The sequence below is a fragment of the Pelodiscus sinensis genome, chromosome 9 (assembly GCF_052426305.1).
Source record: "Pelodiscus sinensis isolate ZL-2025 chromosome 9, ASM5242630v1, whole genome shotgun sequence".
NCBI classification, from domain to species: domain Eukaryota; kingdom Metazoa; phylum Chordata; order Testudines; family Trionychidae; genus Pelodiscus; species Pelodiscus sinensis.
In genome coordinates, this window is record NC_143060.1 from 34,441,356 (window position 1) to 34,464,976 (window position 23,621).

The following is a 23,621-nucleotide window of genomic DNA, read 5'->3' on the forward strand; positions in this document are numbered from 1 at the left end:
GATTGAAGAGAATCAGTGTGTCAAACTAATCGGAAGAAACCTGCCTAGATATCGCTTGGGTCCCAGGACATTAGAGAGACAAGATAGGTGAGATAATAGATTTTATTGGATCAATTTTTCTCTCAGCAACAGAAATTCGTCCGATAAATGATAGCTAGAAGTAGTCAGACGGCTAGGGGCAGAATGCATGGAGCTAAAGAGATACACATGTGAAAAAAAGATTTACAAAGAGATAAGCATTTTATTTAGCTTTTTTCATTTACACTTAGTAACAATACTTCATTTAAATCATCTAATGTTTCCAAAGCAGAGCTCCCACAGGAGCTCCTCTTTGAAGTAATCTCTCAGAATGTCCACCAGAGGGCAGCAAATGATAAAATTTTTACTTGTCACAATAATCTCTCTCTATAAAAAAAAATTTCTGTGGGACGACAAAGTGACATCATCACGTCGCTCTGCATCACCATGCCCCTAACTCCAAACCCAGAACATGCTCCTCCCCCAGAAACGGCCTCTTGCCACATTATCAGTGCCATCTGCAGACTTCCCCGCTGACTGGCCTCTTCACCCACACCCACTGCAGAGGGCTGCAGTCCCTCTGCTCACCACTCCCAACCCCCTCACTCACACACACCCCCAGCCTGGTCAAACACTGCCCCGCCGGTGCCTCTCCCACCCAGCCTCTTGCCATGCTACCGGTGCATCTGGCAGGCTTCCCCGCTGGACAGCCTCCATCAGCGGCTCCATCCCCTTGTGCTCCCTGGAGCAGTGTCCGCCTGCCTCTGGGCCCTGCTCACAGACTGCCTGGCCCACATGCCTGCCGTGTGGCTTTTCTCTGTGCGGGCCAGGCCTTGCCACAGCGTTTGGGGGCCGCGCTGCAGGTCTCCCCCAGTGAGCAGCTCCGGCATGTGCCAGTGACCTGGGGCCAGGCCCCTGGCTCAGGCACACTCTCCTGGGTCCACCGTGAGGTGGGCAGGTCTTGGCCCACCGCACACCTGGCCATTTGGGGACAGTGCAATTACGCTGCACCCCAGCTTTCTGGAGTGGCCACTGTATGCTCCAGGCTCCCTGGGCTTCTCAGAGCAAAATTGCCCCAACAGGTCTGTTTGGAAAGGCCTGGTTGGGGGTGGGCTGTGGCTCCTGCTGTGGTGTCTGGAGGTGTGCTGCCCTGCCCAGTGGTGCTCCTGGGGTGGTGGAGCACACAGCTTGATGAATTCGTGGGAGGAGGCAGGGTGTGTGTAGTGAGGGAGGAAGAGCAATAGAATGTGGCTACGTCTAGACTGCAAGCCTCATTCGAAAGAGGCTTTTTCGAAAGTATCTTTTTCGAAAGAGCATTTTCAAAAAAAGGCATTATTCCTCAGAAAACGCGGTCGAATAAACTGTGTTTTTTCGATTTACTTTCAAAATAATGTGGCAGTAGGCTAGACGCAGGGGAAGTTTTTTCGAAAAAAGGCCACTTTTTTGGAAAAAAGTCTGCAGTCTAGACACACCCTGCATGTGAGGATGGGCGATGCAGTAAGGCGGGATCATGGGGATGAGGGAGATATAGGAATGGAGGTGGGGAGGATGGGCAGTATGGGGGTGTGAAGGGGGAGGGGTTAGGGAAGGACAGAGGCAGAGAGATGGGGGTGTAGGAACTGAGGATGGATGTGGTGGTAGGGATGGAAGGAGGGGGGTGCACTGTGGGCCATGGAGCTCCAGGATAAGTACTAGTGAAAGTGGCCAGCAAGAGGGGGGTTGGTGAGTGTAGCAAGCAGGGGATGCAGCCTGCTAATAAAACTTAGAAAACAATGAATGGTCCTGCATCACCTTAGAAACTAACCAAAAATGTAGATGGTATCATGAGCACAGCCCACTTTTTCAGGTGAATGGAGCAAGGGGTCCAGAGGTACAAATAAATAGTAGAAAAAGAGGAGATGGGGAGGGAAAGAGAAGAAAAAGAATCATGTCAATTAGAGTCCATGCTAAATGAAGCTAATAGAGTGGGCTGTAAGTACCCGGTACAGGCAGTCCCCGGGTTACGTACAAGATAGGGACTATAGGTTTGTTCTTAAGTTGAATTTGTATGTAAGTCGGAACTGGCTCCAGATTCAGCCGCTGCTGCTGAAACTGACCAGGGGCTGACTACAGGAAGCTGGAGGCAGATTTGCTCTGCCCCCAGCTTCCTGGAATCAGCCACTGATCAGTTTCAACAGTGGCTGAATCTCGAGCCTGGGACAGAACAGCTGGGCTGCCAGGTCCCTGCAGGAGCAACCCGGCAGCATCCCAGCTGCTCTACCCCAGGGTCCACAACAAAAGCCTGGTCTGCTGGGGGGGGGGTGCACTAGCTGCGCCCCCCCCCCCCCAGCAGACCAAAAGCCTGGTCTGCTGGGGGGGGGGTGCACTAGCTGCGCCCTGTCAGCCGACGGTCAGGGTAGTGTGTGTGTGTATGTTTCAGAGAAAAGGTTTAACGTCCGTGCCTTTACTGCTAGGACCGGGGTCCCATCGCAGAGGGTGGCCAGCAGGCCAACAGACGCCCCGTTATATAGGAAGAGCTTATTACATCTTAGATTTCAGCTGCTAGAATTTCATAATTCCTTCGCAGCGGGCAGCCTTGGAGAAAGACTGAAAGATGCCCCAGTGGATCCTGTCACCTGGGAGTGACACAGATCCAAACGCCCAAGCTCTTCCTATAACTGTCCCTTTAGACCGGCTGAAGTTCTTTTAAATTGTGCTTGGTTCTGTTACAGCAACTGAAGGAGTCAGGTTAAAGCTTAAACAGTTACAGGTTTATTGAGGAAGCTTATAAATCATATGGTTGCAATGGCTATTGTTCTATTTCTTAACTATTAGCAAAATATAGGTCTTAAAAATGGTTACAAAGAAGATAAAGATAGAAAAATAGAAATAATGGTACCAAGTAACAGCTTACTCTTTCTATGTGTACACTTAAGACAGAGGACCACATCCAGGTACCATTTTTACCCCCTTCTGTGCCTCTCGACTCCAGCATGTCAGGCCAGGGTCGGTCCCTCAATTCCTAGGAAAGACGAAAATACGAGGTGGGCGTCCCCATAGAACCTCGGGAGGTCAAACACCTAACCCGACCAGCAGGTAGAGGGTAGAATGACACTCAAAGTGAGTGTGTGCTGGGCCCATCTTTTATACTTATGGGGTCACGTATTTCTCTTTCTTATCTGTCATGCCAATTGATGCTGGTCTGTCTGCTGTGAGACCAGTTCTTACAAGGGAGTTGTGAACTTAATTTACACTTGTAAGAGAGAATTGAGATGATTAAATTTTGAAGTACTGGACATTGTTTTCTCAGTGGGAAATTCCTCTTCCTGGGACTGTGTGTGTTCGAATCAACATAGGTGCCAGCCGCAGCCTCGAGGCCAGCTTATTGACTTAGCTGCTCTCTATCCACATATCTGTGTTTCAGCTTCTCAGGATCAGATGAGCCAGCATAGACTATGCTGATATTATTGCTCCTTCTCTGTCCTGTATGCTTCAGGAAGGCAAATAAGATGGATGATATGGAGGCAGGCTGTCTGGCCACACGCGCCCCCCCCCCCCCAGCAGACCAGGGACACGGGGAGCAAAGCCGCAGCGGCGGCGGGGTGCCGCGCCTCTGAGGTTTTGCTGTGGCAAAGCCTCAGAGGCTCGGGACTCCGCCGCCACTGTGGCTTTGCTCCCGGTGTCCCTGGTCTGCTGGAGACGGTCCCCAGCAGACCAGGGGCACCTGGAGCAGCTTTTCTCGCCCCGGAGGTCGAGGTGGCGGGACCGCTGCGCTCTGGGCGGTCCCGCTGCCTGTGAGCTCCGGGGCGAGAAAGCCCCGTTCGTAAGTGCGGATCTGACATAAGTCGGATCCACGTAACTCGGGGACTGCCTGTATTTAGCTTTTGATGTCATTAAGATGCTGAATGTAGGGGCCTATCCAGTTCAGATCTTTCTTCAAACTGTGATTAAAGGTGTCAGATTTGTAAATGAAGGCAAGTTCCACAGCTTCTCTGTCCAGCTGGTTTTTGAAATTGCTTTGTAACAGTATCATCATCGTTAGATCCATTAACGAGTGCCCGGGCAAGTTAAAATGTTCCACAACAGGTTTCTGTGTGTTACCATTTAGAATATCTGTTTTGTGTCCATTAATCCTTTGTCACAGAGACTGTCCAGTTTGGCCAATATACACGGCAGAGGGGCATTGCTGGCACTTGATGGCATAGATCACATTAGTGGATGGGCAGTTGTATGCATCTCTGATGTGGTAGCCTATGTGGTTAGGATCTGTGATGATATCGCTTGTGTAGATATGTGGCAGAGTTGGCATCAGAGTTGATTGCAGGGGTGGATTCCTGGGCGAGTATGATGAAGGTGTGCCGCATGGTTGCTAGAAAGAATTTGTTTGAGGTTAGGGTGTTGTCTGCAGGCAAAGACTGGCCTTTCCTCCAAGGCCTCAGAGTGAGGGGTCATTTTCCAGGATAGGTTGTAGATTGTTAATGATGCACTAAAGGAGTTTAAGTCGGGGGCTGTAGGTGATGACCAGTGGTGGTCTGTTATCGTGTTTGTTGGGCCTATCTTGAAGAAGCTGATGCCTGGATACTTGTCTGGCTCTGTTAATCTGTTTTTTCACTAGGTCTTAGTGTAAAGGAGTTCTTGAACAGACTCATGGACAGACGAACATACAGACAAACACACAAAGTCTCTAAAATATATTGGAGAGATTATTGCAAGCCAATTTGATTCAATTGGAAAAAAAATTCTTTGCAGAATTTGGATGCAGTTCAGATCACACTGTTAACTGTAATGGCTGGCTTCAGTCCTGTCTGTTTTGCTGGAGTAATCTACAGGAGTTGTGTGCAGACAGGGGCCCATAGTACCTGCATCTTGGTCCAATCAACATATTGATGATGCAAAGCACAGAATGTAGGACAGCTTCCACTTGGGATAGATAGATAATGCTTCCTAAAGCAGCACTGTAGGCCATGAATTATATAGTGCATATAAATATATAAGATCTTAAGGATGAAGAGGTTTGAAAAACCATATAAATAAACATATACAGTACCATGTAAATAAATTCCTTGTATTCCAAATGGACTATAATGAACTGAATTATATGTTTAGAGATTATTTATCTCTGAGTGTGGCAGCATTAGTATGAATGCGAAGGCTTTTTTAGTCTTCCTGACAGTGGTAGAATCAAAAAATGTTATTTATCCTCTATATAATCGTGACAGATTGCAGCAGCATTACTAGTTTGCCTTAGAACAAATATGTAGCCTCAGCTCATAATGAAGTCACCAGGCCTTGTGTTAGACTTGCTAGGATCCAGGGCTAAAGTGAAAGCCTGAGCCCCACCACACAGCCCAGTGGTTACCAGCCGCTGATCCATAAACTGCTATTGCTGGGCCGCAGCACATTGCCAGGCCACACCAATGCCAGCGCTCCGGGGAGCATGGCCAGCAGCTGCCAGAGCTGAAGCTGAAGCTGGCTGCTGTACCCCAGTCCCTGCCCTCATAGCTGCTGCGAACAGCCAGAGGCACCGGGAGCAAAGCCGCAGCAGCTTTGAAAGCCTCGGGGGGAAGCCGGCGGGGGGACATCCCAGGCGCGCCTGGGATGCCCCCCCGCCGGCTTCCCCCGAGGCTTTCAAAGCCGTGGAGGGGCTCTGGTGGCGGGGCATCCCAGGCGCGCCTGGGATGTATACCCGGCGTACAAGACGACCCCCGATTTTTGGGGGATGTTTTTTAACGTCAGAGGTCGTCTTGTACGCCGGAATATACGGTAAAAAGAAGAAAGACTAGAACTAATGTGAGGGTAAGTAGCCACCCAGAATGAAGCCAGGCTGAAAACCAAAGGAATTATCTATAACTCTCTTGATTTGATTGCCTTTCTTTATGGACTGAGCCCGCGTCTCCCTGGTCTGCTGGGGGAGGGGGGGGCGCAGCTAGTACCCCCCCCCCCCCCCCCCAGCAGACCAGGCTTTTCTCCGGACGCCTGTGGTAGAGCAGCTGGGGCGCTGCTGGTTGGTCCCGCAGCACCGCTCTGGGCGCTACTGGACCAACCCGGCAGCACCCCAGCTGCTCTGCCCCAGGCGTCCTGATTCAGCCGCTGCTGGTCAGTTTCAGCAGCAGCTGAATCAGGACGCCTGGGGCAGAGCAGCTGGGGTGCTGGTGCAACTGGAGCAACCCAGCAGCACCCCAGCTTCTCTGCCCCAGGCGTCCCCAAGTCAGCCGCTGCTGAAACTGACCAGCGCTGACTACAGGAAGCCCGAGGCAGAGTTGCTCAGCCCCGGGCTTCCTGGAATAAGCCGCTGATCAGTTTCAGCAGCAGCTGACTTGGGGACGCCTGGGGTTCTTAAGTTGAATCTGTATGTAAGTCGGAACTGGCGTCCAGATTCAGCCTGTTGAAACTGATCAGAGGCTGATTCCAGGAAGCCCGGGGCAGAGCAACTCTGCCTCGGGCTTTCTGTAGTCAGCCGCTGGTCAGTTTCAGCAGCGGCAGAATCTGGACGCCAGTTCCGACTTACTTACAGATTCAACTTAAGAACAAACCTACAGTCCCTATCTTGTACCTAACCCAGGGACTGCCTGTAGTGTATTTTTCCACAAGATAATAAATTATTCACATACATGCTCGAATTAGTTTGCAAAGACTGCTATATTACTTCCATAAAACAGACTATATATAACATGCAATATTCATCTGAAAATGCATCAACTGTGCTGATGATTATGAAACCCATAAGTTTGGTTCTTTAATTATAGGAATATTTGTAAAATATTTTGAAACTAGTAATGTCAGCTTCCCCAAGACTGATATAATATCAATGTCCCAATGAAACAGATGGATGAAAATGAGATGCTTTTCAGTGCATGTTCTTGTTTTTAAGACAAATCCCACAATGATCTACCTACAGGCATGAATAAAAACAGAAAGAAATTACTGCTAAAATAAGTAATAATGATACCTAGTATTGATAGATCAAGATCCAATTCAGATTGCAGAAGACTCCATAAGAGCACAGCTTGTAGATCACTAACTGGTATTATGAAAAAAGAAATTGCAAAACTCTGAAAGAACTAAACACATAAATGCAATACAAGCAAATAAGGCAATAATGATCAAATAAAAACACTCTGGTTTTGAGCTTCCACCTCCATTTAGATAGGCATGTATATCCTAAGACACCAACAGATTTCCAGAAGCAGACTTTAGCAAATTCAGGGAGTTGGTAGGTAGGATCTCATGGTAAGCAAGTCTAAAGGGAAAAACAATTTGAGAGAGTTGGCAGTTTTTAAAAAAGATGTTAGGGCCACAATATCTTTCCGTTGCGTAGGAAAGATAGGAAGTATGGCAATAGGAGCTCTGACTTAACCAGGAGATCTTCAATGATCTGAAATTCAAAGAGAGTGCTACAAAAAGTGGAATGTAGGTGGCTCTGGAAAAAGAGGAGGCTGGCACTGGGTGGTCTGGTGGTGGGGGACTCTAAGGGGCAGGGGGCTGGCACTGAGGTGTTTGAGATGGGGGGCTGGCACCGGGGGGCTGTGAGGGTGGGAGGCTGGCCCTGGGGTAGTGGAGGGGTGGGAGGGCCATAGGGGTTAGGGCTGGCACTATGGGTTCTGGGGGCTGGGCTTTTGGCAGACTGGTAATGTTTAATTTTTCATATTTGCATATTCATTGTTTACATAATGAATATGCAAATATTCAAATATAATGTTGCCAGTCCGCCCAAAGTTTGTGAATGGGTTTGCCAATCTCTGGTATCAAAACGGTTGGGAACCACTGGACTAGATCAATGTTTCTCAACCTTTTTTTTTAATAAAAGTACCCCTTTTTCAAAAAAAATATTATAAGTACCCTCAGTACCTACAGTTTTTAGACACCAATTTTTTTTCTACCATTGCAGCACATTAGTTTAAACAACTTAATCGTAGCCAGGCAAGCAATACAATTTTTGGGTGTAAAAAGTACAAAAATAATAAAAAAAAAATAAAAAATCCGTTTTCTCCAAATTTCAGTTGTGTTGATGTACCCCCCAGATGTCTCTTAAGTACCCCTATGGGTACTTGTACTACCGGTTGAGAAACACTGGACTAGATGACCTCGAGTCCCTTCCAGTCTTACAATTCTGTGATTCTGTGATATTTGACATAGCTTATTGAAATGAAGCCCAGAAGCTGGGAGGTCACACAGGTGGTTCCTTAACACTTTTGGTAAAGGATAAAGGCTTTGGTATCTGCATTGCTGAAAGGTGCATGGCTTTGAAAACACTGCAGTGTTGATGCTTAATACTGCAGATGTGTTTTTTGAGGGGTTTATTAATGTTATTTTTGTCAGTAAATGATATTCACTGAGTGAGATAGATCATTTCAAGGAGCAATGTCTAAAACAAATCTTGTTAGTCTTCTTATGAATACAGCCACAAAACATGAAAAATTAAAACAGAAGAATCCAGAACATTATACTACATTATAAGTTGTAGAGACAGATAAGTCAAGATTTTTTATTACTAAGTATCTTACACTCTTAAGGTATGTCTATACTAGCTTGTTAATTTGAGCTAGGTAGGCAAATGAGGCAACCGGAGTTGCAAATGAAGCCTGGGATTTAAATATCCCGAGCTTTATTTGCATGTTCTCATCCGGTCGCCAATTTAAAATTTCACTAGCCCAAACTCACTGCCGTGCAGCTACATTTGCTAGATTGTATTTGCTTCTTTTTGCTACTCAGTTAACCTTTTTTTACATTTCAGATTACAACTCAGCTATCTTCTAAACTAGCATCACTTAGCCTGGAACTAGATATTTTATTTTTTTATTTTATATTTTATTTTATTAAAGGTTTTACAAAACCTAAAGGTTTTAAGGAAATTATTATTTAAAAATACAATTTTTAGTTTGGATGTAAACTTGGTTGCAGTGTTTTCATCTTAAACATTATAGTCTAATGCTAATTCTTAAGACCCAGGAACTAAAACTAACCAAACAAAATTGAGGGTAACAATGCTATTTTCCATGTCAAGTTGAACTAAATGCAAAAAGCAAGAAAAGGTAAGGAAAAGAGACGGGCCCAAATGAAAAGCCTGGATCTGAACAAGAATACATTTAAAATATATTTTCCTGTCTTGTAAACTACCAAATTGTTCCAGATGTCTGCAGCAGATAAAGTGTTAGGATTTAAACTGCAATTCTGTAAAGTCATAGTTATAAGTGATCAAGATCTTCTAATGGAGCCAAAGTACATATAAAGATCAGGACCTTAGTAACACTGGAACCTACCAGCATTGTAAATATTGTAAGCTTGTTAGTAAAGCATTAGCAGGCAGATGTCAATCATTAGCAGTGCTGTTTTAAGTGTCACATGCAGCCTTCTGGACCTGCAGGGTTTTCACAGACAGCAAATATTTGTTTTGTGTTGAAAGTTACTAACAGAAGGGTAATTCCCCTTTCTGCTTGGTTAGAGACCACTTTAGACTCTGGTTAATCTTAGAGAAAGATACCAGTGTTAGGGAATGACAACAGTATGTGAGGATCACCAGATGAAAAGCCTATAAAAGTTCTTTGGGGTAGTGGAGTTTAATCCTCATCCTTTACCAGCATTTAACAGCAGCTGATGGTGTGGAAAACATCTTATTTAGAAAAAGCACTGCTTATGTTATAATGTACCATATCTGTTTGTATTTCATTTTCCTTATGTTACTCAGAACAAATCCTTGATCACGACATTCCAATTACTGGTCTATTTTAAACCTTCCCTTTCTTATTAGGCTCCTTCAAAATATCTTTATTTCTTATCTTTCTTTTCTCACAAGATACTCGTCATCAGTGTAGGTTTTCCTCTGGCCACAACACAGAAGTGACTCTCCTCTACGTAGTTAGCTTCTTTCTTTCTATTTTCATATGCCTTGAATTCAGTGCAGCTTTCTGTATGGTAAACTACTCTGCCTTTTAATGATAGGTACCACTTTTAGTCAGTCTTTTGACGATTTCAGTGTTTTCTTTCCATTCCACTTCCTTATTTATCCTAACTGAGGCCATGTCTACTCTACAAGATAAGGCTGATTTTTTGCATCAATTTTGTAACGTCAGAGGTGCATGTGCCCACTCTGTTCAAGAATTCAACATAGTTTGAAGTAGCACTTCCCCAATATGGTGGCCAATTCAGTGGTGAGATTCTGGACTCTTTGATTTCTAGTCTATAATATCCAAGGCTCCGGTGGTGTTGTCATGCAAGCAGAAACTAGGGCTATGTATAGACTACAAAGAGAAGTCTGAAAAAGATACTCAAATTGTGAACCACAATTTGCATATTTTTTTTTCCTTTTCTGTTAAAAGAGGCTTTTCAGAAATTTGGTGCATGTACAAGGCACCAAATTTCAGAAAAACCTGCTTTTTTTGAGCCATCTCTTCACCCTTGTTTTACAAGGAAGTACAGGGATGGCAAAAGAACGCATCCGCTTTTCCAAAATTTATTCCGGAAAAGCATTGCAGTCTAGACATAGCCCAACTGATCTTCCCAACTAGTGGATTCCAGATAAAACTTTTCTGCTTGGCACAATCCTTAGATGAACTAATTAAGAATCCTTATGCAAGTTTGATGCTGTTATTTTAAAAGCTATTTGCAAAATTTCTTATTTGCCTATGTATTGCCACAAGATTTTGGCTGGTCCAGCCACATGTGGATTCAGTCGTTAGATCTTATAAATCCAGTAGAGGTCAATGTTGCTCCAAAATATCCTTTTAAAATAGATTCTGATTTAAAACTGTGATATGCAATTTCAGGAATCACAAAAAGAGCTGTAACCCTTCTGCCAGGTGGAACCACCAGCAGCATATCTAGAGGTTCCTTTCCAATGATCCAACACAGAATTGACTTGAACCCCAACCCGGAAACCTGGGGAAATCACACACCACTCTTGGGCATCTCTAAGGGCATGTCCACACTACAGGGAAGCCTCAAAATTAGTCCAAGACAGACTCCCTTAATAGGGATGTGCTACCTCAACTTAGAGCCACAGGAAGCACTGGGGAGTAATTACTTTGAATGACACTGGGGAGTAGTTCTTTTGAAATAGCAGCAGTGGAGCATCTACACTAACACTATTTTGAAATAACTCTTGAAATAAGCATTATTCCCCGTGGAAAGCAGGAGTTATTATTTCAAAATAACGAGTCCCTTATTTCAAAATAATGGGCTTGGTAGTGTGCATGTTCTATTTCACAGTTCCTGCATCAAGCACTAACATTTCTTATGACCCAACAATAGCTAAATTCATTACAATAAACGAAACACCATTAAATCGGCACAGTCTAACAGATCTAAGTAATTAAGAACAAAATTTATTTACATGGACACATACAGGATCTCTCCTCCCTTCCAGTTAGCTATCAAGGAAGCAATTGTTCAGACCCTGCTTATACAGGCACAAAAACTTTAGTAAAAGCAAGAAGCAATTGAATAGCATCTGATTTCCTGACTATAACACTGGGAAAGCCCAAAGGATTGTAATTAAAATATTTGTGAATTTACAGTGTTGAGGAGCTGCATTTCAAGGCCAGTCGCCCTAGTAGAAACATTAAGGGCATTTTATAGATTACAGCAGTGGTCTCCAACCTTTTTACACCCAAGATCACTTTTTAAATCTCAGAACAGGTAAAGATCTACTGCCCTGCCCCTTCCGTGAAGCCCCCCCGCCTCCTTGAAGCCCCGCCCTCTCTATTCTCCTCCTGTCCATCACTTGCTGTCCCCAGCCTTTACTTACACACTCTGATAAACAGTTTATTTTTAAATTATGCGATGTATACAATTAAAATCACGTGTTTATAATTATGAAATAAATGGTCTGTTTTTTATTCATGCTATTTAAAACTAAAATGAAACATTTATAATTATACGTTTTGTGGGGACAGAGTTCTGAGGCTGGGGGCAGGGGAGAGGGAACAGGGTGCTGGGAGGACAGAGGACAGGGTTCTGCAGCAGGGGACAGAGTGCCAGTGGGGACAAAGTTCAGAGAGTGGGGACGGGAATGGGGACAGAGTTCTGTGGCTCGGGACAGAGGAGTGGGGAGTGCAGACAGGGGACGGGCTGTGCCGCGGGAGGGGGGGTTTGGCCCCAGTGCAGGCGCCCGCGGGGGTTGGCCATGCTGCGGAAGGGAGGGGTGTTGGCTGGGCCGTGCCGTGCCGTGGGAGGGGGGTTTGGCCCCGGGGCAGGCGCCCGTGGGGGTTGGCTGCGCTGCGGGAGGGGAGCTGGCCAGGCTGGGTCACGCTGTGCTGCGGGAGGGGAGGGGGTTGGCTTGGCTTGGCTTGGCTTGGCTTGGCCTGGCCGTGGGAGGGGGGTTTGGCCCCAGGGCAGGCACCCACGGGGGTTGGCCGTGCTGTGGGAGGGGGTTGGCCGCGCTGCACCACGGGAGAGGGGGTCTGGCCCCAGGGCAGGAATTTGCGGGGTTTCCCTGCGCCGCGGAGGGTGGGGGAGTCAGGCCCGGAGGAGGCATGTGCTGGCTTCCCTCTGGGGGGAGGGGGTGGAGAGAATCCTGGAAGGAGGCAGATGCAGGGGACTCTCTGCTGCCGCTGGCGCCAACCACCTTCCCTCCCACAGCGCGGCCAAACCCCGAGGGAAACCCCTGCGCTCGACTCACCCCTCCGGCACCGACAGCGCAGGGAAGCCACTGCACTCCTCCAGGGCCGATGCCCCCTCCCCCAGCATGCAACAGAGCTGTGGGAAGGGAGCAGCCCACGTACTTCCGGAACCCTTGGAAGTGACGCGGACTTCAGACAGGCCTTCCCTCCACCCTGTGGGAAGCCGGCACTACACTAGAGGTAGGTAGTGGGGCTTCTCGGGGATGGGGTGAAAATAGGGGGTGAGAGTGCCCGAACACCTCTCAATTGACTGGTCGAGGCCTCACGATCGACCAGTCGATCACGATTGACAGGTTGGTGACCACGGGATTACAGTTATCAGAAGGCCTCCTTGAGCCTCTCAGGATGAGCAGCTGTATCTATATTGCTTCAGCCAGACCGTGCAGCTGTTGTCTTCTGTGTCAGAAAATGGAATGGGGAGAAGCAAAAAGCAGGCCAGAAAAAACATTCGGACATGCACGTGGTGGTCATTGAAAGAAGTTATCTGTCAGGCAAATTCTTTGTTTAAGAGGATTGGCTCAGGGCTTCTCTATGGTGGGAGGGAGCTAGGCATGCCAGATCTACTCTGCAGATTTCTTTGAACAACCTTCTTGAGTGGATATATATGATCTAGGGATGTTAAGTAGCGATTAATTTGCTAGTCGAGTAGTTGATGGAATTTCCACCAACTACTCAACTAGTCGATAAGCACTTCCACGTTCCACCTTTGAAATGTACAAGATTCCCCAGCTGATCCCAGGCTCCATGTGGCGCTGCTGCTTTGAAATGCCGCAAGGAGCCTGAAACCGGGCTCCCTGCAGCATTCAAAGTGGCAGCACTGCACGGAACAGCTGACCCTGGCCTCCGTGCGGCGCTGCTGCTTTTAAGTATCTCCCTCCTCCCCCTCCCATCCTGTTTTTGTTAGTTGAATCAATGTACTAACATTTTAGCCCAGGGATGGGGAACCTCAGACCCAGGGACTGGATGTGGTGCCCATCTTACTTAGATCCAGTCTCCGAGGTTTGGAGAACCCCTCCTCCCCCCAGTATTGGGGAGCCCACAATGGTGCTCCAGTCCCCCTAGGGCTGGAGCACACAAAATCTACTAGCTTCGACCCTCCAAGGCTCTGATGTGCAAGAGGAATGTGGAGAGTGTCTTTCTCCTTCTTAGTTGGGGGTCGTAACGGGCTCCATCTGCTTGTGAGCATCCCTCTGTGGCAAAGGGATGCTATGTAAGGTCTTTGCCTGGTCACCTGGTACTTTCTTGCCCCCGGGTCACTTCCACTGGATGCTGCTTTGTCTGGTTATCTTCAAGGTTCTGAGGCTAGGATCTGACTAGCCTTTCCAACAGTGCTATCGGTTCTTGTATTAGGCTTGAGGCCAGCCTTTGGCCACTGGACCTGGGCCTTACCCAGGTCTAAGTTCAGCTCACAGTCAGAGCTGTCCGTAGTACTGCTGGTCTCCCCACTTGCTGCCTCTATCTGTATAGACCTGCCTGGGTTGAGCTCCTGTGAGGAACTGCCAGGTTCTACCCCAGCAGCTTCTTTTATACTGGTCTGCTGGGTCCTGATTGGCTGCCGCAGAGACAGCCACTCTGTCCTGCTTGTAGGACCTCTTTTCTGCTCTTCTTGCTGAGATGGGGTGTGACTAGGATTCTGGCCTCCTGTTGGTGGGTGTTGGGGCTTAGGTCACCCCATCACAGGGGGCCATGTCACTGAGGCTACGTCTGCATTGCCCAGTCTTGCACAAGAACTTATGCAAATGAGGCACAGCAATGAATATCGCTGTGCCTCATTTGCATACTTAAGTCACCATTTTGCACAAGGAGCTTTTGCAGTCTACACTGCTCCTTCTTGCGCAAAAACCCCCTCTTGCGCAAGAGCCGTTCTGCTGCTTATTTTCAGGCAGAACGGCTCTTATGCAAAAGCCCCTGGTGCAAAAATGGCAGATCATTAAGTATGCAAATGAGGCACTGAGATATTCATCACCGCAGCTCATTTACATATGTTCGTGCGCAAGACTGGGCAATGTAGACGTAGCCTCTGAGGGTTCTGAGGGTTTTTTGCTTCTCACTTTTGTGCAGCTTCTATGCCTAAAATGGCTGCATCATCTGTAACAGAAGCTAGCATGGCAGGTATCCAGGGCCATCCTTAGGCATATGCAGCTGCGTAGGGCACCACTAAATTTGGGGCACTACTTGCTCCAAATTTAGTGGTGCCCTATGCTGCATATGCTTAGGGCCACCATTAGCTGAAGGAACACCTGCTCTGCCTCCCAGCAACTTTGTCCCAAGTCTCCAAGCCCCAACTCCACCTTCTATCTCTGTTGGACCCAATCCTCCAGCCCCTGGTCTCCCCACCCCAATTCTCTGCCCTCACATTCCACCTACCAGTCCACAGTTTTAGCAGGTTGCTGCGCTCCTCCTTCTCCCTGCTCTGTGTCCCAGCCTGCAGCTCCCTCCAGCTGGCTGTGCCACTCAGTCTGCCTGCTCCCCCATCACCCTCTCTGCCCCCCCACCCGACACAGCTCCTGCCCCCACAGCCCTGCCCCATGGAGTGGTTGCCTCTCCTCACAGGGGATACAGGGTGAGGTGCTTTGGGTGTGTAGGGCACCAAAAATCACAAGTATAGCCCTGCAGATAACATGTTGTCTTTTAATCTAGCTGCCATTGGGATCCCGAGTCCCCAAAGAGAACCCAGCTCTTAGGGGAAAGCACTTCATTGGCCTTTTCATCATCCAGTGATTCTTGCTGGTTGTTCTTGGGATATGGGGGGTGGAGTGGGCAGCAGCATTTACAACCTTTCTGAGCTGGGTGGTTGTAATTGTGCAAAATCCTCTCCAGTTCCTCACAAATTGAACCAGTTACATGTCTACTGCTGGATTTTTTTTCCATTCCCAATTTAAATGTAGGTTCTCCTTAGTCTCTTGCTCCACCACTGGTCAGCATCACAGCCATGACTCCTCATGGACCTCTGCTTTGCAGTTTCCACAAACAGATCTTTATTCCTATGCCTTCCACATTAACTTTCTGCATTGATGCTTCACCTCATATGGTGATGAGATCCAAGGTCTCAACACAGTTTCAAGTGAAACATGTTGCAGGGCTTCTGGACTAGTATTTAATCAATGATAAAACACTCAAATCCAGGAAATTGATAAAATCTGGCCCTGCGCTAGCTTCTAAACAGGGAAGGGGACATCATAGCAAGGAAGGGCACAAAGGCAAACAGATAAGTCCAGTTTATATCCCCACATAAATTAGCCCTCAAGTTGCAGATAATTCCCTCCAAAGAATTGGTCAATCACAATATTATTGTTCCTACAACTCTGTACAATTAATCAGGGAATGGGGAACTACATATTGATCTCTCTGAAAATATGAAAAAAGCTCAGTTGGCAACAGTTTGCAGCAGATTCAGAGAACCAGCAACCTGAGGAGTGGCTAGCTTTTCTCTAAAATACACTGGGACACTGAAGTATTTCATAGCTACTATCTCATATCCCCAGTGTTCTCAGAACTCAGAAATTGAAGTGATCAAGGTAGATGCTTATTGCTTCACACAGAAATTGACATTGCTTATCAGAATTCTGACAGATTTGTAACTGCTTTCATAGTGGATCAGACACCCATCTAAAAAAGCTTTGATGGCATGGCTGATGAGAAGTGAACTCTGAAACACTATGGATGGCCATCTGCTATCACCAAAGCATATTATGTTAGTGTGGCAGTACTGCTCTAGCAAGGTTGGGAGAAATTCATTGAATTAACATGAAGTTCTATGAACACAATTAACATGGCCTGTTAAAAGATTATAGGTGCACAAATGAAGACCTGCACATTCTTTCAGTGGTTGGGTAACAAATTATTCCCTTTAGACACCTTTAGTCTTCATCTGTTTGTCTTTTCCAGGGTGCAGTTGATGGGTTGAGTGATCTCCCTGTGCCTTTCCTTCTGTTAAGTCAGGAACAGAATGCATAACTGCAAACTAGCAGGTTGGCTTCTGTTAATTGTTAGTGTGGCTGCCATGCAACTTTTGAGGTGTCACATTCAATTTTATGACTTAATTTGATACATTTCCTGTAATTTTTAGCACAGCAGAATGTGTCAGCACTAGTTCTGGCTTTGTAATTTAACAGGATATTAATTAATCTTCTTTTGGCTCTAATCCCATTGCTACCAATGAGACAATGTGGCAGCACTGGATATAGTTCAAGCTTTAAAATTTAGCAGAATTAACAATTATAGGATAAGATGATATTTTATTTATTTTGTTTACAGGAAGGGAAAATTGTTCTATTACAGCTGAATGGATTAAATCAGATATCAGAAAAGCACAGACATAGCAGAGGATTTATCTTACCGATGGAAATCAAGGTTCCATCAGCTGAAGAGCTAGCATTATCATGAGCCAAAAAGCAATTGCTTTTTTAAGGAGAAATTTGCCTGCCTGCTATCTAGTGCTTGCCAGGCATTAAGAAGAGTTCTGAGCTCTGAAATTGGAGACAATTCTATTAGGTCTTTTTTGTTGAGATGTCACTTAAGTGAATTAGATACTGCTAATCAAAGTTCATCACCTGCAGGTGAAAGGGATACTATGGATTAAAAACAACATAACTTCTGTAAACATTTCCTTGCATAGATTGCTAATAATAATTTTATTATTTAATTTTAAAAGCAATTTACATTTCACTGTTTATTATGTTTACTTATATTTTGTATTTCTTTCAGCTTGGACAATTAAGTCAGTTTCACTTTTATTTTCAGGCTTTCAGTGTTGTGATGTTTAGGAAGTGTATTTTTAAAAATAAACATTTTAGTTGGAACTAAAAACAAAATTCTGTTTTTAGTATTTGCATGTGATTGATTTCACAAAATCTAGCATTTGTGGCACTTGATTTATGCTTTTCTCTTGAGTTCTGAACAGAAAGAGTTTGGTGCCTTTCTGAAATTAGATCCCCTTTCCTAAAAGCCAACCTGGTTGTTGCATAAATGGCTTTTTATAGTGGAATGGATATAAAGTGTAATACTGTATTGTGAATTGAATTTCAAATGGATCTCTGTTATTGAGATGCTAAGAATGAAAGCTGGGCATAAAATTTCTGCCAACAGATCAAGCTGTCTATCTGATTCACTAGACAAGAAGGAGACAGAAGCAGTCCTGTTCTAGATTATAAAACCTAGATGCAGAAATCCAAGAATTCTATCTTTAATGGACAGAGGCAAAATAGAAGCCGTTCTTTGCAATCATGTTTGAAAGGAAAGTTTATGCTGCCAGTTATAAAAGATGAAGTGAAGAGGGAAAATCAAATAAATATGAAGATGTATATTTAAATAATTATTCATATTAGTGAGCCAAACCTTTTATTCTTGGGTTCCAAGTGGAATTTGAATTGGCAAGGAAGAGCTATACTCATACGGACAGACAGATCATATTACTGTGACTCTGAAAGCATTTATGTCTGCATGAGCACATTAAAGGAAAATCCTTGCTGCAGTAGCTCATAGGACTGCTGCCACCAGCTTTATTTTGATAGGTCAGTAATATAAGCTCACTTGTATTTGCAGGAAATGTAAAAATGTCACTGAGTACAATCTGTTCTAACACTCCTGAATGGCAACATTATTATTATTTCTAAGTCACAAATGTACCAAGTATTTCATAAGAAACACATACAAATAAATCAGAGTGATATGCTATACAGCAAGAATGATAGCTAGCACTTCTAAGTATAAGAAAAGTTATAATGGCAAATTATTTTCTCATCTGCAAGGAATATATTATAAGAAATAATCTTACATTAGCCTCTGTAGAGGGGAGTTGAACTAGATCAGGAGTTGTCTTATCATGGATCACATTTAATAGCAATGTTATCTTTTGGACCACCTTTCTTCCCATTAATAAAACAATATTTTTGTGGCAACATTCTTTTACCTGGAATAGGAATCCTGGGTAAATCATGTATTTTAACTTATTTAAAGCAGTTTAGCTGCGTGAAATACAGAACCAGCTGTCTGTAGACTATAAGCAAGTGCCCTACGTGTAAACCTGAAATCACAATTTGGGAACATCTGTCCTGTCCACCTGTAACGCTCTGACCATATGAGAATTGAAATTCCCGGTCCTAGGAAGGCCAGTGCCTATTTCAGCCACGCCCAGGTGAAGGCAGGAGAGTTGCGCCGCTGTGACTAGCCTAGATCTGGTCCCTGGGACCACATGCGAACTTACAGCTGTTTCTCACATCGTCCCCCGCCCTCTTTCCCCGCTCTCCAGTCGCTAGCGCTTGCGAGCAGTCGCTGTCTCTGGTGCTGGGTGTTTGTAGGTGCCTGGGGCCCCTAGCCTGGCTGGGGCTTTGGGGCGCTCCCCCAATACCGACCCCCGCAGAGGGGGCCGCCTGGCTGCGGCAGAGGAGTCCAAGGCAGGTGTCGCTCCGCCAGGCGCTGGAGCTCCCGCCCTGCCCAGGGACTCCAGGAGAGCGCAGGCAGCTGCTGGGCTCGCACCTGCTGTTTCCCTCCTGGGCCGAGCCGGAGCCTTGGGCTGGGGCGGGGGTGACGTTCTGCGCCTTTGTCTCCAGCCCTCCCCCCCTCTCCGCGAGCGGTTCCGCCACCTGGGCCCCTATTGGCTGAGGGGCGGCAACGTGACCAGAGAGGCGGGTGGAGCCTGAGGTGCCGGTTGGAGCCGGTCCCCCGCGGGGCGAGCGCGGGGCCGAGGCGGCCTGGCCAGGTAAGAGGGGGCGGCGGGGGGCAAACGCCTGGTTGACCCGATGTGCGGCCAGCGCCCGCCAGGAGCAGCCGGCCGCCCGGTGCCGCTTGCCCATCGCAGGTGCGCTCCGGGAACAGCCCCTGACCCCCGCCCCCCTCCTCGCGTGGGCGGGGCGTACAAGTTGCTGCCAGAGGCTCTGGCCGGCCCCAGTGACATTGCTGGGGGCAGGGATCCGGCTGCCGCGGGCCCCGGGGGCGGGTCTCCCTCGGCGAGCGAAGAGCCGCTGGGCGTGCGCGTCTCGCGCAGCTGCCGTTAGCCGCGGGCAGGCCGGTTGTTGTGGCTGTTGCTTGCGGGCGATGGGGCCCATCCAGCCCGGGGCTTTCCTCGGCTGACCCTGCAGCCCGCAGGTTTCCCCGGGGCTTTGCGTCTCTCCCCGCAATGCTGAGGAGCAGAGCGCCGCTGACACGGGGGCGGGGGCGTCAAAGGGGCCATCCCTGCCGCCAAGGTGCCTTCTGCCGCCGAGCACCTGCTCTGCTCCGGGGAGGGGGGGACAGGAGCTGTGGGGACCGGCCTAGAGATGTGGGGGCAGGAGCAGGGCAGAGAAGCAGCAGAGGCCCGGTCACACGCAGGCTCCCGCTATGCTCAGGGAGCCGCAGTAAAACCGGCTCCTGGGGAACCTCTGCAAGCCGGCTCCCCGCGCGCACCGGCTCCCACGGAGCTGCCTCTGCGAGAGACCGCCAGGCGGGGGAGGAGCCAGTATGCCCTTCTGGACTGCCCCGCCTCGCTGCTGGTATGGGCGAAGGGGCAGGCGGGAGCCGGTTCGGGTGTGGACACTCCACATAGAACCTTGCAACCTCTGACACGGTTACTTACTTAAACGCCTGCGACTCTTGTGCATTTTAAAGGAAGAGAGACAGCGAGAACCCAGGCCAGCGGGGACGAAGGAAGGAGCCTCTTCCTATGAAATGTACAAGAACTGCAGGCTCTGCATGAGTGGGACTGTTTCAGTCCCGCTTGCGCCGCTTCCCCTCTGCCCCCCCCCCCCCCTTCCCGTGGAGACGGTGCTGGGAGGGGGGGACGACTGGCTTTTAAGCCGGCTCCTCCCCTCCTCCCCCGCACCAGTTCATGCCCCCCCCTTGCTGCCTCTCTCTAGCAGAGGCAGCAAGGGGAGGGGGAGAGAAGTGACTAGTCAAGTTCCTACTAGTCGCTTACATCCTTAATCCAGTTTTCTGGACAGAAATTGGGAACTTGTTTTAAAATAAAATTAAAAAGTCAGTTCCAGTACAATGATAAAACTGTCAAATTTGACTGTCCTGTAGGTTAACCCACGTTTAAAATGGTGTGTCATTTAAACTGGTTGGTTATGGAAACTGTTTCTGAAATAGGCGCAACAATTTAAATTTCTAAATGACCGTATAGTAGGATTGGACAATAATTTTTGCAAGGGGGCCACTTCACGAATTGTGGTAGTGGCCATTGGGCTGGCTCCACCCCCAGAAAGATGGGGCCTCAAGCAGAAGGGGCGGGGCTTCAGATGGAAGAGGCAGTTCCCTCTAGGTGTGTCATACCCCTGGCAGGGCCAGGAGACTGAAAATGCTCCTCTGCCCCCAGGCCAATCGAGGCCTAGGGGAGGGAGAGTACTTGAAGTCATTCACTGTACAAAATAGCTGGTGGCTCCCTCTAAGCTCCCTGTGCACCTGGCAGGAGGACAGAGCCACCAGCTGCTTTGAACAGAGAATGATTTTGTGTACTTCTCTGCCCCCATGACCCAATTGGCCTGGAGGTGGGAGAGCAGCAGGTTCGTATCCAGCCTGCTGATCGTATCTTGCCCATCTCAGCTGTAGTAGCTTGGGGTACTGAGTCCTTTACACTCTCACATGTGATTGTACATATCCTGATGTGCCTTGGCTTTCCTTCTCTGCCCTTTCTTATTGGACTGGTAAGGTAAGGATCCTGCTATCTTGTGGTAGGATTATTGCACATTTTAACATCCTGCTTGATTTGCATACCATCAAAACAAAACACAGCTGGTATATCTAATTTTAAGTATAATGGCTTTGTGTGTTTCTTTAAATTTTTCAGAAAAAGATAAGAGGGAGGAATAAATAAGAGTAAAGTGCAAATTCACCATCTTTGAGTGTTTAAGTATAAGCCTCTGGATACAGGTTGAAAGGTGATCATGATTATTATGTGCATGGGAGGGTGGGCTCTTGTGCATATACATTTCTTCCTCATATATGGTCTTGCCCAAGTGGTTATATGAGTTATGGGTGCAACTTTGTTGTCAGATACTAGTTGCTGTTGGAGGCAATGTTCCTTCTAATGTTTTCCCCGTCTATGGGCAGAATAAATTTTGTTAGGTGCACTGTGGCATGTGCAGATATGCTTCAGCAGTAGAAATATATCAGCCAGCTGTTGGTACTCTGCTGTTCAGAGCTAGGAAGCACATGAAACTCCTGGGTGACCACCCAAGTACTCATCTTACAGGGAACACTGGCTGGAGACATAGTGCTAATTTAGATAGTGGTTCTGGCATGTGTTTTGTGGCAAATCTTAACTGTTGATGTGTACAGTATGGCTTACAAAGCAGTTTGGATGGCATCCCATTCTACATAGGTATTAAATTCTTGGTACCACCCTAATTTACGTCGGTATGTATAATAGCCTAATTACACTGTATCTACTTTTTGTTAATTTTGCTTTTAACAAAGTTTTTCAAAGATGCTTGTGACAACTTGGTTTTTGTACAGATGAGCAAAAAAGCATGTATACCCTGACATCATTTAAGTTCTCTCCATTCCAAACTCTCTTTTTCATTGGTAAAGAGAACTCAGTAACATTAAGACATAGGAATAGTACCAACAGATCAACTTTCTTCTGCACAGTCAAACAAAGAGGAGTTGATTTAAGTTTTCTGTCACATTCCCTTTCTTCCAGAAAGTTAAAATGCTCACGAGGAGGAAGACAGTTAAATTTTTCCTGTTTCATTTCCTGCATAGTTGTGCTCTGGAGTTGATTAAACTTGCTGAGTAATTTCTGGGTAATGTTCAGCAACACTAAGTAATTATCCCTCAAAATCGGAAATGGGACACTGCAAGATAGATTCTGTAGTGTAGAGTGAGATGTTCAATTACGATTATCTGTCTGATTGTGTAGTTCAGGGCTACTCATCTTTGGAAGCCCCGGGGGCCACAATGATACTCACAGCACATACCAAGGGCTGCAACATAAGTGTGGTTGCAGATATATGCGAATAGCTTCTTTCACACTGATGGTCATGAATACAAAGAGTCATGAATACAAAGAATAAGCCATATGCTGTGGCACCAGATTCAAATGCATCCAGTGTGACCCTGTCAGCACCTCTCAGGCTACGCCCACAAGGCTAAGCATCCAGCACTTTCCACAAAGCCACGGAGCTCCCGGCACCACCTACCTGAGCGCTAGAAATGCCAACACCCTGTACCCTTCTTTTCCAGTCAGCTCATCCATTTGTGTCTTTCAGTGCTCACCCCACCTGGGAGACACCTCTCCATTGTGGAGCATGTTCCCAGTGGAGGCCATGTTCAAAGGATCCCACCTGCAGGCCACGCGTTGAGCCCTGCGTAAACACAAACTGCACCGCAGGCCACAAACGAACAGGCCACAGGCCGCATGCGGCCAACTGACCACGTGTTGAGTAGTCCTGGTGTAGCCGATACAATTTGTATTGACTGCATGATTAGTCAATAAGGACCGCTCCCAGAGCCGGCTTGAGCCGGGACAGAGCAGTCCCAGTTCGTGCTGGCTCTGGGAGCCACCTGTGCTGTGGCTCTGCATTTCAAATATAGTAAGAGCTGCCAGGCTCTTTTAAAATGCAGAGTTGCAGTGTCCTGAACCAGCATGAGCCAGGACTGCTTGGTCCCGGCTCACAGTGAGTCCAGCAGCCCCTGTTTGTGGCAGCCAGGCCTGACTGCAGGTAGGGGCTGCTGCAGAAGCAGCCCCTGCACGCTGCCAGCCCAGGCCGCTGCGAACAGGGGCTGGTTGGTGGCAGCAGCCTCTTTCCATGGGAGGGCCAAGCTCCCTGCTGGGACCCCCACAAAAACGGGCTGCTGCTGGAGCAGCCTCCCCTATCCCTGCCTAGTCCCTATCACTGATAGAGGCAACGGGGGAAGGAGGAGGCAGCACCTTGGAGACTTGTGTTGGAGGAAACTGGCTTTTAAGCCAGCTCCCCCAAGCACCATCTCCTGTCTCCCTCCTCCCACTTGCTGCCTCTCCATACAAGGCGGTGAGGGGGATGAGTAGTTGAGTACTCCACTCAGCTACTCAATAAGCTTGCGCTTATTGAG

The 23,621-nt window shown here is 47.3% G+C and overlaps 1 protein-coding gene across 20 annotated transcripts in view; it reads left to right on the forward strand.

Moving 5' to 3' along the window:
* Positions 1-23,621, forward strand: part of LOC102448694 (leucine rich repeat containing 8 VRAC subunit B) — a 59,816-nt gene that overhangs the window by 3,500 nt on the left and 32,695 nt on the right. For 7 of the 20 annotated variants that reach the window (XM_075936413.2, XM_075936418.2, XM_075936421.2 and 4 more), the window contains exon 1: positions 19,167-19,314. The exons of 5 other annotated variants lie outside the window; for them this stretch is intronic. Coding sequence is in view for 1 of the 15 variants with exons in the window: in XM_089780498.1 (XP_089636624.1) it covers positions 19,732-19,798 (67 nt within the window). In the remaining 14 variants the exon portion in view is untranslated. 8 more of the 20 variants (XM_075936419.2, XM_075936428.2, XM_075936423.2 and 5 more) reach the window with 5 other exon arrangements.